The sequence below is a fragment of the Fukomys damarensis genome, unplaced genomic scaffold (genome assembly GCF_012274545.1).
Source record: "Fukomys damarensis isolate Sample0158 unplaced genomic scaffold, DMR_v1.0_HiC HiC_scaffold_13, whole genome shotgun sequence".
Classification (NCBI taxonomy): domain Eukaryota; kingdom Metazoa; phylum Chordata; class Mammalia; order Rodentia; family Bathyergidae; genus Fukomys; species Fukomys damarensis.
This window is the reverse complement of record NW_022900925.1, coordinates 14,128,105-14,144,811: the sequence shown is the minus strand read 5'-3', so window position 1 is coordinate 14,144,811 and position 16,707 is coordinate 14,128,105. Positions and strand designations below refer to the sequence as shown.

General features: G+C 48.2%; 1 protein-coding gene across 5 annotated transcripts in view; it reads left to right on the top strand.

The window, feature by feature from the left end:
• The window catches only part of Rap1gap2 (RAP1 GTPase activating protein 2), a 231,921-nt gene that overhangs the window by 31,136 nt on the left and 184,078 nt on the right, over positions 1-16,707 (top strand). The window contains exon 1 of one of the 5 annotated variants that reach the window (XM_010642115.2): positions 6,463-6,610. The exons of the other annotated variants lie outside the window; for them this stretch is intronic. Coding sequence (XP_010640417.1) covers positions 6,594-6,610 — 17 coding nt within the window. The 5' untranslated portion in view covers positions 6,463-6,593. Of the gene's footprint in view, positions 1-6,462; positions 6,611-16,707 lie in introns of those variants that run through there. 5 annotated transcript variants of the gene reach the window in all.

Sequence of the window (16,707 nt, the reverse complement as noted above, 5' to 3'; positions counted from 1 at the left end):
ACTCTTTTTACTTTTTCACCTTCTCCTTTTAATTTCTTGCCTTGCCTATTTGATTTGCTCTGTTGGGCCTCATGGTGTTGTTGCCTTCATTGTCTTTTTCTAGGATCTTGTTTAGAATTCCTTGTAGTGCTGGTTTGGTATTCATGTAGTTTCTCAGGTGTTCTTTGTCGTGGAAGTGTCTTATTTCCCCCTCCATTTTGAAAGAGAGTTTGCTGGATACATCAGTCTAGGTTGCAGGTTTTTCTCTTTTAGTACTTGAAATATCTCATTCCAGGCTCTCCTTACTCCAAGAGTTTGTGTTGAAAAGTCTGCTGTGATTCTGATGGGCTTTCCTTTGTATGTGATTTGTTTCTTTTCTCTTACTGCTTGTAGTATTTTGTTCTTCTGTTGGGTTTCTGGGATCTTGATTATTATATGTCTAGGTGTAGATTTTTTTTTATTTTAGCTAGTTGGGGTCCTATATGCCTCAGTTATCTGAATGTCAAATTCTTCCCCTCTGTTTGGGAAGTTTTCTGTCATTAATTCTGCAAACAGCTTTTTTAAGTCATTTGTATTTTCTCCTGCTACTTCATGTATTCCTATCAGTCTTATGTTATTCTTCTTTGCATCATCTAGGAGTTGTTGGATCGATTTCTCATGATCTCTTACTGTTTTTAAGAGACCTCTCTTTTCATGGTCACTGACTGCAATCTTATCTTCTATATCTGAGAGCCTATCTTCGCATTCTTTTATTCTGTTGCGTACACTTTCAATAGAGTGTTTAATCTCCTGGATATCTGTTTGAATCTGTTTTATGGATTCCATTTCTTTCCTATGTTGGGCGTTTATTTTTTCCATTTCTTTCTTATGCTGGGCCTTCATGGCTTCTATCATGGTCCTGAGCTCATCTATTTTTTTGTCAGTTTCTGCTCTAGAGTCTCGAATCACGACTTCCATTTTGCTCACTATCTCTATGGTTATCTGGGAAATTATTTCTGTTTTGAATTTTTCTAGAGCCTGATTGATCTGTTTTGTTACTTCCTGTGCTTTGAGTTCAGGGTGTCCTGGTGGTTCACTATCGGCCTTTTCATCCTCATTTGCCCTACTGTTTGCCATTGGTGAACTGGAAGTCTGTCCTTGTGTCTTGCTTAAGTGTTTTCTCATTTTAATTTTTGTTGTCGGACTGTCCTTGGTTTAATCTCTGGATTATCACCCAAATCTTCCTGATATAGTTGCACCCTAGCTTCTGTGTCTCTAACGACCCACAGACATTCTCATCTTCATAACATCAGAGAAAACAGCTCATCAAATCAACGGCAATGCTTTACCCCAACTGATACAATCAGCAACACATTAAGATCAAGCACAACTTGGACACTGACCACCTGTGGTAGTCACTAGTCTATCACCCTTAAATCATTTGAATTAAATTGAAATCAAGAAGCAGTCCAGAACATGTCTGCAGTGAACAAAATTTCAATATAGTGTATTTACCATTTAATGGCTCAGACAGAGCGAGGATGCAAGACCCCTGATCTCAGTTAGCTGATGGCTGAACCCCCTAACTCTGACTGACCTCGGGCTGCAAGGCCCAGATTGAGTTCCCCATCCTTCTGAATGGTTGAACTCTGCAATGTTCTATTACAGGTTTCCCACGCCCTTTCTTTAAAGATGTTCAAAGTTGGGAACTCAGAAAAATACCCTTAATGACCACCTCTGTCTTTGCAGAGTGGGTCCAAAGACTGGCACAGTCAGGAGGTCTGAGAGTGCGGGGGTGGTTATGGGGGGTCAGGGGTGCCCCCGCGGCTACCTTCCCGGCATTTGAGTGATGGCGGCTGGGTCGGGAGCAGGTGTGGCTCTCGTAATATTATGGCTTGATAAAACTTTTTTGTATCCTCTGTGTTTTATTAAAATATTTTCCTCATAACTTGCTAAATTGATTTTGTAACCTACTACTAATAGGATGTAAACTGTAATTTTTTTTCCTCATTGAGTTTATTGGTATGTTTTAGGTATACAGTACAGTAACATTCATCATTGGGTTTATAAAACATTTAGAAAAGAGAAACTCAGTTGTAGAATGCTTGCCAAGTATGCTGAAGGCCCTGGGTTCAATTGCGTGTGGGGGGAGTGTGGGGCGGGGAGAGAGAGAGGGAGGGAGGGAGAGGGAGAGAGAAATACTGGGCTGATTGGTTGTGCCATTGTGGTCCAATTAGTTTAGCTGGAGAGATGGGGTCTTGTGAAAAAAACATGGTACCTGTGGCCACTCTTTATGTGGAAGAGGCTAGTTCTGAGTAGAAACATGGGTTGTGGTCTGGGAGACATCATGAAAGTTACGTCCAGCAGTTCCCACTGTCCTTGGGACTAATTTACTACCATCTGCTCCACCTGAGTGAATTGGAAAGGAGGAAAACATTGGTCACTGGCTGAAAATATTCTTATGCCACATGTAAGTGGATTCGCTCATGCCTAAAAATTCCTCCAGGGGCTGAGGTGTAGCACAGTGGCAGAGTGCGTGTCTAGTATGTCTGAGGCCCTGGATCAATCCCTGCCCCTGTCTCAAAAAAAGAAAAATCCTTCCAATGAGTTGTCCTTCAGAAGCAGCTCATGTAGAATTCTGCCCCAATGTGTAGATTTGCTTCTGCTCATGGGCCGGTCACTGGGTAGCTGGACGTACTCTGTGGGGGGCTCCTGCAGGCACCCACATACCTCCTCTCTGCCTCTGCGGAGAGAGACCGCATTCCTTCACCTGATGCACCCCATTGAGTTCTCTGCTGAGTGGCAGATACTTGGGGGCTGTGGCCTCTGCTCCCTGATTGCCTTGCTCCCTTCCCAGCCACCAGGCACCCTTGACATGAAGGTAGTCAGCTGTGTAACTCCTGGAGGCGTCCCTGAGGCATGCAGCTGTGAAGATGGGGTCTGGCCCCACCTTACATTTCATTGCATTGCCTTCCCGAGACTTTGCAACCCCCTCAGGGAGCCAGCACCATTGATTTCTGCATTTGAGAGCTGAGAAAATACAGATTTGGAGACATTAGGAAACTGTTCAAAGTCATCAGCAAATAAGTCCTGGAGTTGGGATTTGAGTCCAAGTTTGTACTTCATTTAGTTCAGGGTGGAGCTGGGTGGATCTCAACATCTCCCTCCCTTTCTCCCTGCTTTCCTGATCTTTTTTCTTGATGGGTCACAGGGACCATGAGCACAGAGTCCTTGGGCACAGCGTACACATCTGTTTCACAGCAGTGGCCTCCTAGGGTTCATCTTCCTGTGGCAAGTGCAAGTTCAGAGGAGCCTGCGATGGCTCCCAAGGCCAGGACTTACTTAACTGCAGTGGGGGCATGGAGCCACATGGGGACCTGGAAAGGGAAGGAGGTGGCAGTCCCATGTAGGAGAAAGAGACTTTGAAGTGTGGGCTGGCAGGCCCAGTCATAGCTTCAGGCTAATGACTGGGCAAATTGTTAGCCTCTCTGGGTCTCAGTTTTACCAATTCTGGAATGTGAAGGTTAGACTCAGGAACAACCTGCTTTCCTCTAGCTTTAGTATTCTAGTTTACGTGCATGGCTTATTTCCTTTCTCCAGGACCTTGGCGATGGTGGGTTCTCACCGCTGAGTAAGTGAGAGCATGTGTGTACAAAGTCTTTGAGATCAGTGGTTCTGCATACCCCGTCTCTGTCTCCCCAAGACCCAACAGTGCTGGAACAAAGTGGATACTCAATCTGTATTTGCTGAGGGAATCAATTGTGGGCCATCAAGCTCAGCCCACCCCATGCTGGTGGAGAGGTGGAGGGAAAGAGGCAGAGACAGGTGGAAGGGTGGAGGGAGAGAGGCAGGCCCAACACATGGGCCTTCCCCTTTCTGCAGCCTGTGCTGGGGCTGGCCTGTCTGCAGGAATTGAGTCATCATCAGACTAAGCTTTCCCCAGAGGACAGCCCAGGCTGGCAGGACCGGGTGTCCAGGGTTTTCTTGTGGATGTGCCTGGAGTAGCATCCAGAGGATGAGGACCTGAGCTGCGATTCTCAGATTTTTTCCTGAGCTTCCTGCTCTTCCTCTTCAGAGACCCCTGCTTCTTTGTTAAGAAGGTGGTGTGTGCATGCGTGTGTGCGTGCGTGCATGTGTGTGTCTGTCAGACTGGTGCGTGGCCCAAGCCACCTTAGATGACTGTCATGTGCAGGGCAGCCTTCTCCACTGGGGACAGCATCATACACACTCCTGTGTGGACAATGTAAGAGGAGGCCTAGAACCCATTGCCTTGTAGGAAAGAGTCCAACTTGTTACTTGATGACCCCACTCTTGGTCGGGAAATGGAGTTGTGGTTTGGAAGAAAGCATGGAGTAGGGCCAAGTTGTGACTGCGCCCTCAGATTTTTTCCTTAGGGGAGCATCAGGGAGGCCTAGAGGAGCCAACAGACTGGCTGGGGGCAGCCTTTCAGCTGCATTGTGGTTTGGCCAGAAGACAGTCATCTCCACTTTAAGTTTCCATTTTATCTGGCTGAGGACTCAGAGTCCTGTTAGAACCAAGATGGCTGCCCAGCACACAGGACAGGAGCAGGCAGTGTGTTTCAGTGTAGCATCTTGCCTTCTAGAGTCCCTGAAGGCAGCTGCTGCTGACATTGTCCATGCAGGACAGGGGCTTGCCACCTCTAGGAAGCTTTGTTTCCCCACTCTGCACAGCCTTTTAAGTCCAGTCTGTGAGAGTTGCATGAAAAATCTGGGTGATTGTTTTTGCACACATCCGTTCTCATGGTTCTCTTGAATTTGGCCAGCCACATTCTCATCTAAGGGGGACAGTGAGTCAGGCACTGAGAGTTTGTCTCTAGTTTTCCAGCCTTCCTTTCTGAAAGCTCACTTCTCTGCACTTTGCTATTCCTTGATTCCAGTTTAATGGCTTGTTTTATATATTAGTTTGTTTGTTTGTTTTTTGAGACAGGGTCTCACTATGTAGTTGAGACTGGCCTGGAACTCACTACGGGCGTAGCCCAGGCTGGTCTCGAACTCACAGTGATCCTCTTGCCTCAGTCTCCTGAGTGCTGGGATTACAGGTATGCGCCACCACGCCCGACTTTATATATTAGTTGAGGGCTCAGTCACAAATTCACTTCTCCACTGTTGGTCACCAGGTCTTTGTTTACTGCATATTACAAGAATCCTCGAGGCACCACAAAGATGTTCTGGAACCTTCTGGGGCTGACTCATTTTAGTCAGCTCTTCTCCTACACACTTAGCGCATCTGTTGAGAGTTTGCTGGGGTTGTCAAGGGCACGGGGAGCTAGATATATTGAGGAGAGAAGCCTGAGTCAGTTCAACTAACATTTACCTACACTCCAAGTCCAGTGTCAGGCCAGGGGCTGGAGGAGGAGGTGAAGACACGGATGAAAAAGAGTGTCTGCCAGGAGAGCTTCTAGCCCCAGAGGGAGACAGACACACAGATGGTTGCCATGGAATGTGACAAGTGCCACGATGCTCCTGAAAACCCCAGGGAGGTCCGAGCTCTCTCTAAGTGTGTATAAGGTCAAGGAGGAGAGAGAAGCTCCAAGCAGCCACTGCACACACTGCATGAAGGCAGCGTGGGTGGGAGGACCTGGGAACCATTCTTCCACACGAAGAATAGGAGTGGGAGTGTGGGGGTGGCAGACAGGGCCTTGTCTAGGAGCAGTAGTTGAGTTGGGTAGGGGTCTGGGTTGCTTGACGGGGTTTGGGCCAAGGGTCAGACTTGAGTCACTCCAAGGGCCAGAGAGGATGTAGGGAGGACAGGGCAGTGGGGCCGGAGAGAGTGGAAGAATGAGGCCTGGTGGATGCTGGTCCCCTTCATGGATATGGGGAACTTGGGAGTTAGGGCAGTTTAGCGGGGGAGAAGGAAGGAGTAAGCTCTGAATTTAAACTTCCCTCCACTTTGCGCTTTCCCTATTGTGTGGCTATCTTGGATTCTGAAGTTTGTACAGGGGAAAGGGGATGGAGGTGAGGAGCAGAGTCTGGAGGGCAGGGGATCCAGTCTGTGGACCAGTCTGTGGAAGGTTGGTGATTGGTGATGGGTCGTGCCCGCTCCCTGGCCCTGCAGGCTTAGCTGAGGGGCCTCACCCCGCCAAGTTCCTAGAGTGCCTCTGGCAGGTGGGCACAGGGGAGTCCTGCTGCCTCGTGACTGATAGCTGGTGCACGGGCAGGCAGGGAACCCCGGTGGAGGATGTGCTCCAGGAGGTCCAGGGGAGAATGCTTGTCTTTGTGCCAAGTGCCCGGCCCTGGGCCACTGATTTCTTCAGGGTCATCTGAGCCTGGTAGCAGTGTTGGTGTGTGTGAGTGTGGGTAGGTGTGTGTGCTCACCCACCCGTGCAGGTGGACATGAGCTTCGAGGGCCCGTGTGGGTGCCTGTGTGGTGCCGTTTTTGGCTTTAGCAAGTTCCTATGGAAACCACGAACATGTCTGTTTTGGGATCTGAAGTCTGGGGCGTGAGTCGCTACAGAGAGAAGCAAGGCAGGCGGGTGCTTAGCTGGCATTGGGGCTGTGGCCTGATTTCATCGCCAGGCATTGGGGACACACCTGGAGGTGCCATTTGTCAAGTGGTGAGGTCTGCAAATTCTAGATACCTGTGTGTCCCTGGCCTTTGTCCTGGCCCAATCTACCATGCCCAGGAAGCCTTGGTGAGTCCCTGTTCTGATTTCTGGGTGGGTAGACAGCTGCCTGGGACTTGACCAGGTCTGGTGGGTGTCTGTTGATTGGCAGGCGGGGAGCAGCTGGCAGGGAAGAGCCTAGGGATTGGGCTCTTCTGAGATGGGTATGGGATGGTGGGCAGGAGGGGATCTGCTTATTCCTGGAGCCCTGTGAGGGTGTTTCCACATGATGGTGGAGCTGGGAAGCGGAGTGGGACAGGGCTGACTGTGTTCCCGCAAGGGCAAGGGCAGGGTGCAGGAGCGGAGAATGCAGATGTGCCCGCCTGTGGCCCACCAGCCCCGGCCCACCCATGCTGGGGATTCCCTCCCCCATTCAGCTCACTGATTCGTGTGGACCCTTAGGTGTCTGGCCGTGCTCCTGAGCTTCCTACAGGGCTTCCGGGTCCAGAGCCTCATCAGAGTCCTATGGAAGAGGGGGCTGGAGGACTCTGGCCCTCTCCCGAGAGCCTGGGAAGAGTTACTGCTACTGAGCCTTGAGGAAAAGCGCTTGATTCCCCAGACGGTGCATCCTTTACACCTCTTGTCCACACAGTCTAGGCCTGGGTGTGATGTCCCCTCCACAACTGCTGTCAGAGAGGCTCCTGAGGGGCAGGGGCCTGGGCAGCACTCCAGGGCCCCGCGGAGGTGAGTGGTGCCTTCTACCCCTTCCTCCTGTGCACTCCTCAGGGTCAGGGGTGAAGCGTTGGGATGGATGTGGACGGCCCCTGGGCTCCGCAGAGATGCTCCCTCTGCCTCTGAGCAGGCCTGGGGTTACACGGCAGGAGTTACTGTTTCTGGCTGTGGGCTGTGGTTCTTGTGAAGGCCCAGGGGAGCAAGGGAGTGGATGCTCTCTGCTTTGTCAGGACCATTGAGACCTTCTCTCCCTGGAAGGCAGAGTCCGGAGCCTAACCCCTGACAGCTTTCCTTAGGAGCCCTGGAGAGAGGGCCAGGGCTGGAGTCCTTAAGTATTAGGGCCACTGTGTGAGTCTCCTGTGCCCCTGAAACTGGTCATTCAGCTCTACCTCTGGCAGTAGGGAGCTCATTATATTACCTTCCAAAGATGCCTGTTGTATTGCAGTACAGCCCTGCTTGCTGAAAGCTGACCATTGTTTTCATGCGGAATTTCTTAGACCAACCCTGCCCTTTGACCCCCTAAAGCCCACTCCTAAACAAGGTTGATTCCCCTTTCTCCTGAGGATCATTCAGACATTGGAAGGTGGCTCTTGTGCCCTGAGTCTTCTTTCTTCTTCTGGCTGGCCATCCCTGGACCCTTCAGTTGTATTTGGTATTCCTCAGTGCTTAGGCTCATCTTTGTTGGAAGGTTCAAGTTTCCCACACAGCCCGTGGGAGCCCCACAGACACAAGGATGGACAGCTAGAGGTCATGCTTGAGCCTCCTCAGTAGAGGTCGGTGAGCTGAGACACAGCAGGAGGGTGGTGGATGTGGAGGATAGGCTGTCTGTCTCTGTGCTGTTTCTGATGTACTGGTCTCAGTTTTTTCCTGCTTCTCTGTCAACTCCATCTTTGCAGCTTTCCAACTCAGGACCTCGTCTCTTCTTTGTGAAGACAGAGCCGAGTGTCCACAGGGATCCAACCTTGGGAAGGGGCCCTAGGCACTTGTCTAGAATGACCTGACAGAGCTGGGGAATGCTGTGCCCTTTATAGAGCCACTGGAAATCCGGAGTTTCAGGTAAAATCATGACAACAAACTCAACAATTTAAAAAACAACTGTGTGTGGGGCCCAGCTTCAGGCCAAATTCAGCCCATGGGGTCACCCATGTGCCACCTCTGCTCTGGACATGCCATCCCCTTCAGTCCCAGCTCATCTTTCTCTGCAGCTGACTCCCAGATCTATCTGCCCAGGTCACCTCTTCCAGCTGCTCTCATCCCCCACATCACTGTCTGCTCCTTTCCGGCTCTGTTCCCAGACTGCACCCCTCTCAATTAACCTTTCTTTCAGATCCAGTTCTTCCTCTATCACTGGGTTGAGAAATCTCTGAGTCATAGGGGGTTGATCCTCCTGCCTCCTGGTTCAGGCCCATTATCTCCTGCTCCAGACAGTGACAAAGGCCTTCTAATTAACCTCCTCCTCCAGCCTCTGCCAGTTCTAACTAATTTGTCATCCCTAAGGCCAGCTCCAGCTCTGCTCTCCTGTTTCTAGGAGCCTGATCCATGGCAGACCTCGTGAGTGCTGATTACACACCGGCTTGTTGTTCCCAGGATGCTGGGATGGGGACAGCCAACACCTTGCCAGTGGGGGCTGGGCAGTCCAGGTTGTGTGTACCTCCCAAGGACTTCGTGTAATGGCATGCGCATCCATTGTCTTTGGAGCCACAGTAAATACTTCAATGTCTGCTCGCTCCCCCCACCCCCGTCTCTCTCTCTTTTAGTTGGTACCAGGGATCCAACTCAGGACCTTCCACTTTCAAGGCAGGCGGTGGCACTACTGAGCTAAATCCCTGGCCCAGTCCCTGCTCTTTTCTCCAAGACAGTGGTTCCCATACTTTTCTGTGCTTAGTATAATCTGGTGGAGAGAAGCCTTTAAAAATTCAGGTGCCCAGGTTGTACCCAATTCCGGTGAAATCGAAATGTCTGGGCGTGAACAACCCAGCATCTGCACTTTCTAAAGGCCCCCAGGTGATTCCAGTGTGCTGTAAAGTCGGAGAACCATGGTCCAAAGGGACAGACAGACAGACAGGTGTGATGCTTGTTGATGGGGCAGTTGGCGCTTGGAGGTTCACATGGACTCTGGGTGGGGAGAGTTGCGCCAGGCCAGGTTTGGATGGTTACTCTGGGCTGGATGATTCCATGTTGTCCTGTGCACTGTAGGATGTTTACCAGCAACTCTGGCCTCTACCCACCAGGTGCCAGCAACTCATTTCCTAGCTGTGATAACGAAAGATATCTCCTGATATTGCTGAACTTCCGGGACAATGGCATAACATCCTTATGTGTGTATGTGTGTGTGTGTGTGTGTGTGTGTGTGTGTGTGATTGATTGATTGATACTGGGTCTTGAACCTGGGCCTTATGCATGAGTTACATCCCCTTTTAAAACTTTTTAAAATTTTGAGACAGGATCTTGCTAAGTTGCTGAGTTGTCCGGGTTGGGCTTGAACTTGTGAGTTCCCTGCTTTAGCCTCTGAGTGCCAGGACTACAGACCTATGCCACCTCACCCAACTAAATGCCTTTATAGCATTCTCAGATATGCTCAGAAGAAAAGTTTACCAACTTAGTGGTCACTTTGGGCTCTGGAGTCAGCAGCATCTGTTTAAAGTGCAACTAACCTAAGGCAACTTATTTAACCTCTCTGTGCTCAGCCAGTTTCTAGTTCTGTTTTGTTTTCTTGAAACTGAGCCTCCTTTAGCTCCAACTGGAAGGTAGATCTTGCCTCTGTTGCCTGGCACTTCGGTCCTCGCCTGTGCAGGTTGCCTGCAAGACATGCGTTTATTCTCCCTCCCTGTGCAGCCCTCCTGCCCCTTCTTCCAGGACCAACTTAGAAGTGCTTCCTTTTGCATGCTCCGCACTGCCTCCTTCCAGCTCCCAAAGCTGCAAGAGCGCCAGGGCTTGTAGTCACTTCTCCTGTGCTGTGGTGGTTGGGTGGTTGCTGTCTGTGTTCCTCTCCCCTGTGGGAAGTCTGAGCCTTTGGGAGCCTCTGAGTGTCCCGTACCATTTGTCACTGAGGTGAGGTGGTTGTTCCCTTCCTGCCTTGGGCCGTGCACCGGCAGGTTACCGCAGTGTGAACCCTCCACCCCATGCCCAACTCATTCTGAGAGGGTGGGGTGTGCGGAAATCCGTGCCTGGCAGGCCACAAAGCCACATAACTGACTTTAGGGCCCTGCCCTGGGGGAAGTGTGTGATGGCAGCCACTGTCCCTCTCTTAGGTGCTTTGCTGCTAGCAGATCCTGTTTGGAAACGAGGAGCTTTGAGCTAAGGACTTTCCCAGGCCCATTTCTGAGCTTAGGAGCAGGGCTTGGGAGGGGCAGCCCCCATCTCCATCCTGCCATGACGTGTTTAACGTTGGTCAGCTGGATCCTGCTCTCGGGAGTGCAGACCTGTTCGTGGGTCTGGTTTAAAATAAAGCTTCTGGGGCCCCATTTGAGGGATTCTGCTTCATCGGGCCTGGGTGGGGCCCAGGAAACGTGTGTGTACTAGGGCTGGAGGTTTTGCTTCTGATGTAGCTGGGCCGCAGCTGCTGGGAACCGGTCTATTTAAAACACTCCTCCCCACAATGAAGATTCACTAGTTGGGTTTCTGTGTGCTGGATGACCTTGGGCAAGGCACACAGCCTCTCTGTGCCGTAGTTTCTTTACCTGGGAAGAATAATAGTGATGACACCTGGGTACTATTGTTGTGAGGTTTAAAAGAGATAATGCAGGGGAAGCATGAAGCACAGGCTGAGCACAGGATGCTTGGGAAATGCTACCTCCCTCATCATTTCTGAGGTTATTAGTGATGGTCCAGGGCTATATGACATTCCTGCATACCTGCCAGTGAGCTTGTGTATATCCCTTGGGCGAATTCCACATGGGAACCATGTGCACCCAGACCCAAGTCTGCCTCCTGAGATGTGTGCATACGTGTGACACAGTCTCTGGAGAGGCGTGAAAACACGGGCAGGTGTAGATGTACACAGATCTCATCGGTCAGGGCTTTTCTTTTGCTCGCTCACTGGTATTATTCCTGGAGTTAGCAGCACCTGGGCTGAGCTCTGGGAGCCCAAGGTGCCCCGTGTTTCCATGGCAACTACTGTGCAGTTAAAAACGGGGAGAAGGAGGGAGGAGATAGAAAACCCTGAGTCAGTTTCTAGCTTCCAGGGACATCCGCCCTGCTGAGGGCCTTGTTTCCTCATCGTCTGTACTGAGGCTCTTTTTGACTTTTTTTTGGTACCAGGGATCAAACTCAGGACCTTGTGCTTTCAAGGCAGGCTCAGTGCTACTGAGCTCAATCCCCAACTCTGGCGTTTTTTAAAAAACGTAATGATATGGCTAACCTCTAGGTACTCAAGACCCAGAATCAGTAGTTGTTCACTTTTTTTGTGTGTGTGGGGGCTGGTGTTGCAACCCATGGCCTTGAGCATGCTAGGTGTGCTCCACCCTTGAGATGCACCTCAACTGATAGCTGTTACATTTTCTCTCATTTTCATTGAATCTTTTGGAAAATTGTGATAAAATATACATAACAGAAAATCAGCCATCACTACTGTCCATATCTAGAATCTTCTTGTCATCCTAGACTGAAAGTCTATACTTGTTAAGTACTAACTCTCTATTTCCCCTTCTCTTAGCCCCTGGCAACCACTCTTTTATTTTCTGTTCCTGTAAATTTTTTTTTTTTTTTTTTTTTTTTTGTACCGGGGATTGAACTTGGGACCTTGCATTTGTGAGGCAGGCAGTGAAACCACTAAGCTAAATCCCTGGCCCAAAGATAAAACTGATGGTGATAACTTTTTTTTTACCAGACTGACAATTTTTTGGTTTTATTTTTCATTATTGACACATAACCATTGTGCAGATGTATGGGGTCAATGGGATGTTTTGATACTTGTATACACTGTGTCAAGGCAGGGTCATTAGCATAAGCATTACCTCAAATTTCTCATTTGGTGGGACATTCAAAATCCTTTCTTGTAGCTATTTTAAAATATGTAAGATATTATTATTGGCTCTGGTCTCCACACAGTGCAGGAGAACAGCGGAACTTACCCCTCCTCTCTGACTATAACTTAGGTCCTTCTGTCACCCACTCCCCTGTCCCTCTCAGCCTCTCCCTGCCCGATATTACTCTGCTGTCTACTTTTGTGAGATTGGGCATCTTTGTATTCCACAGGAGTGGAATCATGTGGTGATTGTCTTCCTGTACCTGATTTATTTCACTTAACATAATCTCCTTTGATTCATGTTGTTAATAGAAACAGAATTCCATCCGTTTTCATGACTAAATAATATTGCATTGTGAACACACTGCAGGTTTTTCTGTTATCCACTTGGCCACTGATGGATAGTTGCTTGATTCCATTTCTTGGCTACCATGAACAGTGCTGTAATATATTGACAAATGGAATTATGTCAAACCAAAAAACTTCTGCACAAGAAAAACTACTGCAGATATTTTGTTGACATACCAATTTCATGTCCCTTGGGTGTACATCTGTTAGTACAATATCTGGGTCATAGGACAGTTCTATTTTTAATCTTTTGAGACTCTCCGTACCTTCTTGTACCTTTACATGACAGGTCTTGGTTCTCAGTTTTTCCCCTTGTCCCTGCCCTCCCTTCACCCCCTCCTCCCCTCCCCACTTGAATTTGATTACTCTGTGACCTTCATATAAGTGAAATCATAGCAATCGTGCTTTCATGTCTAGCTTATTTCACTTACCATAATGTCTTCAAGATTCATCCATGTTGTCACATGTATTAGGATGCCTTCCTTTTAAAGGCTGAACAATAGTCCATTGTGCATATATACATTTTGTTTAGCCCCTCATCTGTCTCTGGAGACCCACCTGTTGTGAATAATGCTGCTGTGAACACTGGTGCACAAATACCTGCTGGAATCCTTGCTTTGGATTCTTTTGGGTCTGTTCCTGGTAGTGAAATTGTTGGATCGTATGGGGTTATGGTTTAGATCTGTGATGTCCCTCTAAAGTCTCATGTGTTCAGAGTTGGGGTTTTTGGAAGATGACTGGATCATGGGGTGCTACGGTCACCAGTAGACCGATCCACTGATGCATCTGGAGCTAAGTGTGCTGTTAGGAGATAGGGCCTGGTTGAAAGAGGTGTCCCTGGCGGGGAGCCTTTGGAAGATCTGTCTCCCTCCCTGGCTCCTCCCTTCTCTCTATGCTTCCTGGCTGTCATGGTTGAACAGCTTTTTTTTTTTTTGGAGACAGGGTCTCACTATGTAGTGAGACTGACCTGGAACTCACTATGTAGCCCAGGCTGCTCTCGAACTCACGGGGATCCTCCTGCCTCAGCCTCCCGAGTGCTGGGATTACAGGTGTGCGCCACAACACCCAGCCCTTTTTTATATATTTTTATATTTTGAGTATTGGGCGTTGTGTCTGTGACGGTGTTATGGTTTGTGTTTAGATGTCCCCCCCAAAGCCTCATGCAGATGAGGTGGGAATTTCTTTTTCAGAGGTGGTTGAATCTGGAATGTGTGACGCTGGAGTTAAGGTGTGTGATTATTAAACCCCTACGTGAGTGATTGGTCTGGCACGCCCTAATCCCGGTAGTCTGGATGGGATAGAAGGGGCAGAAAGATGCTGTTAAACCCCCTTGTCACCGTTGCTGCCTTGTGTGTGCCATGTTGTTTCTCCTCTGTGATGCTTGTTTGCCATCCCAGCCTCAGAGGCAGCTGATGATGGACTGAAACCTCTATGAACTGTGAGCCCAATAAACTCCTTCCCTTTTAACTTTAGGTGTCAGGTATTTTGTCTCGGCAGTGAGAGAAAAGTAACTAACACAGATGGGAAAGCTGACTAATGTAGAAAATTGTCTGCTCCATTGGAGAAATGGAATTATTGCCATGACTGTACCTGACCATGTGGTTTATAAGCCTTTGGAACTGGTTTTTGAGAAGAGTTTGAGAAGCTTTGGAGATGTGGCCTAATGAAACCCTAGAATGCTGTAAACTGAGCTAGATGGGTTGGAGCTCAGAAGACCAGAATGCTAATAGGAATGTGAAAAGACAATGCTCATAAAGTTTCAGTTGGAAATGAGGGCTATTAGAAACTGGACTAGAGGACAGGAATATTTCACTCGGACAAAGAATTTATCTATGTTTTGTCCATGTCCTAAGACTTTGTGTGAGGCTGAATTTAAATGTAGTGGACTAATTCATCTGGTGGAGGAAATTTCAAAGAAGCCCAATGTTCAGGCCATGGTATGGGTACTACTGGATGATTTTAACCATATTTATGGTGGGAATCGGGGAGAAAAGGTAGGGCAGAAAAACAAAGCTTGGCCAGAAAGGAAACATATGTAAAGGTGGAGCTAAAGAGAAGGTGGTTCTTGAAAATATTAGTATTAAAAAGAAGCCAAGAGTTGGGGATTTAGTTCAGTGGTTCTGGTACAAAAAAAAAAAAAAAAAAAAAAAAAAGAAGAAGAAGAAGAAGAAGAAACTAGGTACTTTGCATCAGAATAGTAGGAAAGATGTCCTGAGGGTATCTTCAGAGATGGCCCAATGCCATCCCCTGGAAAGCTTCGCTTTGAGAAGTGCCCCAGGGTACCCTACTCATTCAGGGCTGCCTAGGGAAATGCTTCTCTGAGTGCAGCTGTCTACGCACTGAGAGACAGCTGCAGCCATGGTCCAAACAGGCCAAGCTATTGGTCCAGCTAGCTGCAAACCTTGGCATCATCCGTGTGGTGTATGTTTTTAAAGTATGCAGAGTGAAGGGTTATGGGGCCATGAAGGCTTCCACCCACATTTCAGAAGAAGGCCTGGGAGGCAAAGTAAAAATGTATGACAGGGTCACAGTCTGTGTTGGAAATCCCTGAGCGCATGATGCCCAAGGTGGAATGGAGACCCCAGGAAGTTGGAGGTGTCAGGAATGCAGAATGTTTGCTCTGGAAAACTGCAGGCAGCAAGTGGAGTTAGCCCAAGAAAGAGGCCATGTGGACTGCATCCAGCAAGGCCATAGGATGGGGGCTCACATCTCATCATAACCCGCCTTGGGTGCTGAATACACAGATATAGGATTTAATGCTTTCCCTGCTGGGGTTTGGGCTTGATTTGGTCTTGCTTTCTATTCCACACTTTTTGGAGTGGGAATGTTTGGCCTGTGTTGGAAGTATTTAACTTTCTTTTTTGATTTTTACAGGAGCTTACAGCTTTGAGTCTTAGAGAAGACTTTGGACTTACACTTTTCAGCAGTGCTGAAACCGTTAAGACTTTGTAACTCTTAGAGATGGACTAAATAAATTTTACATAATGCGATGACATGAACCTTTTGGGATGCAGGGGTAGAATGTTAGGGTTTAGATCTAGAATGTCCTCCAAGAGTCTCATGTGTTTGGAGGCGGATCTTTGGGAAGGTGATTGGATTGCGAAGGTGCTATACTTAGCAGTGGATTGATCCACTCATGAGTTCACAGTGAGAAGTGGGGCTTGGTTGGAAGACATGTTACTGAGGGCATGGCTTTGGATGGTGTACCACGCACCATGGCTTTTCCATTGTTTCTCTGCTTCCTGGAGACCATGGGTGGAGCAGTTTCCTGCTGCCATGTCCTTCTACCATATTGTTTCTGCTTTGGAGTCCACTGTGGACTGAACCCTCTGAAACTGTGAGCCAAAATAACCCTCTCCACTTTAAAGTTGTGTCAGGTGTTTTGTCCCAGCGATGGGAAAGTGATTAATAGGAGAGGTGATACTGTGTTTAACTTTTTGAGCTTTTTAGTTTTTTGAGATAGGGTCTCACTATGTAGTTGAGACTGACCTGGACCTCACTACATAGCCCAGGCTGGTTTTAAACTCAGTGATCCTCCTGCCTCAGCCTCCTGAGTGCTGGGATTATAGGCGTGAGCCACCATGCCCAGCATTAAAAAAAAAAAATTACAGAGGGCCAGGGATTTAGCTCAGTGGTTCCGCTACCTGTCTCGCAAGCACAAGGTCCTGTGTTTGATCCCTGGTACCAAAAATAAATAAATAACTAAATAAAAATTTAAAATCACAGATAAAGTTAAGTTTCTGTAATTACTTTTTCTAGTCTTCATTCCCCTATTTCTTCCATGCATAGAACTGGCAGCTATGAGAAAAATATTTGATTTATTTTCTCTCAGTTCATATCTTTAATACTTTCACATCTACACACAGGTATCTAGAGATGCTGTACAGTTTTGGTGAGTATGGTTTGCCCTCTATCCTCAGGTTCCACATGGACAGATTTAACCAACCTCATATAGAAAATATTTTTTTGAGAAATTGTATTTATACTGAATATACATAGACTTTCCCTTGTCATTATTCCCTAAGTCATACAGTAAAATAAGCTATGTTTAAATTGTATTAGGTTCTGGGGCTGGGGATTTAGCTCAGTGGTTCCACTGCCTGCTTTGCAAGTGTAAGGTCTCGAGTTCAATCCGCGGTAC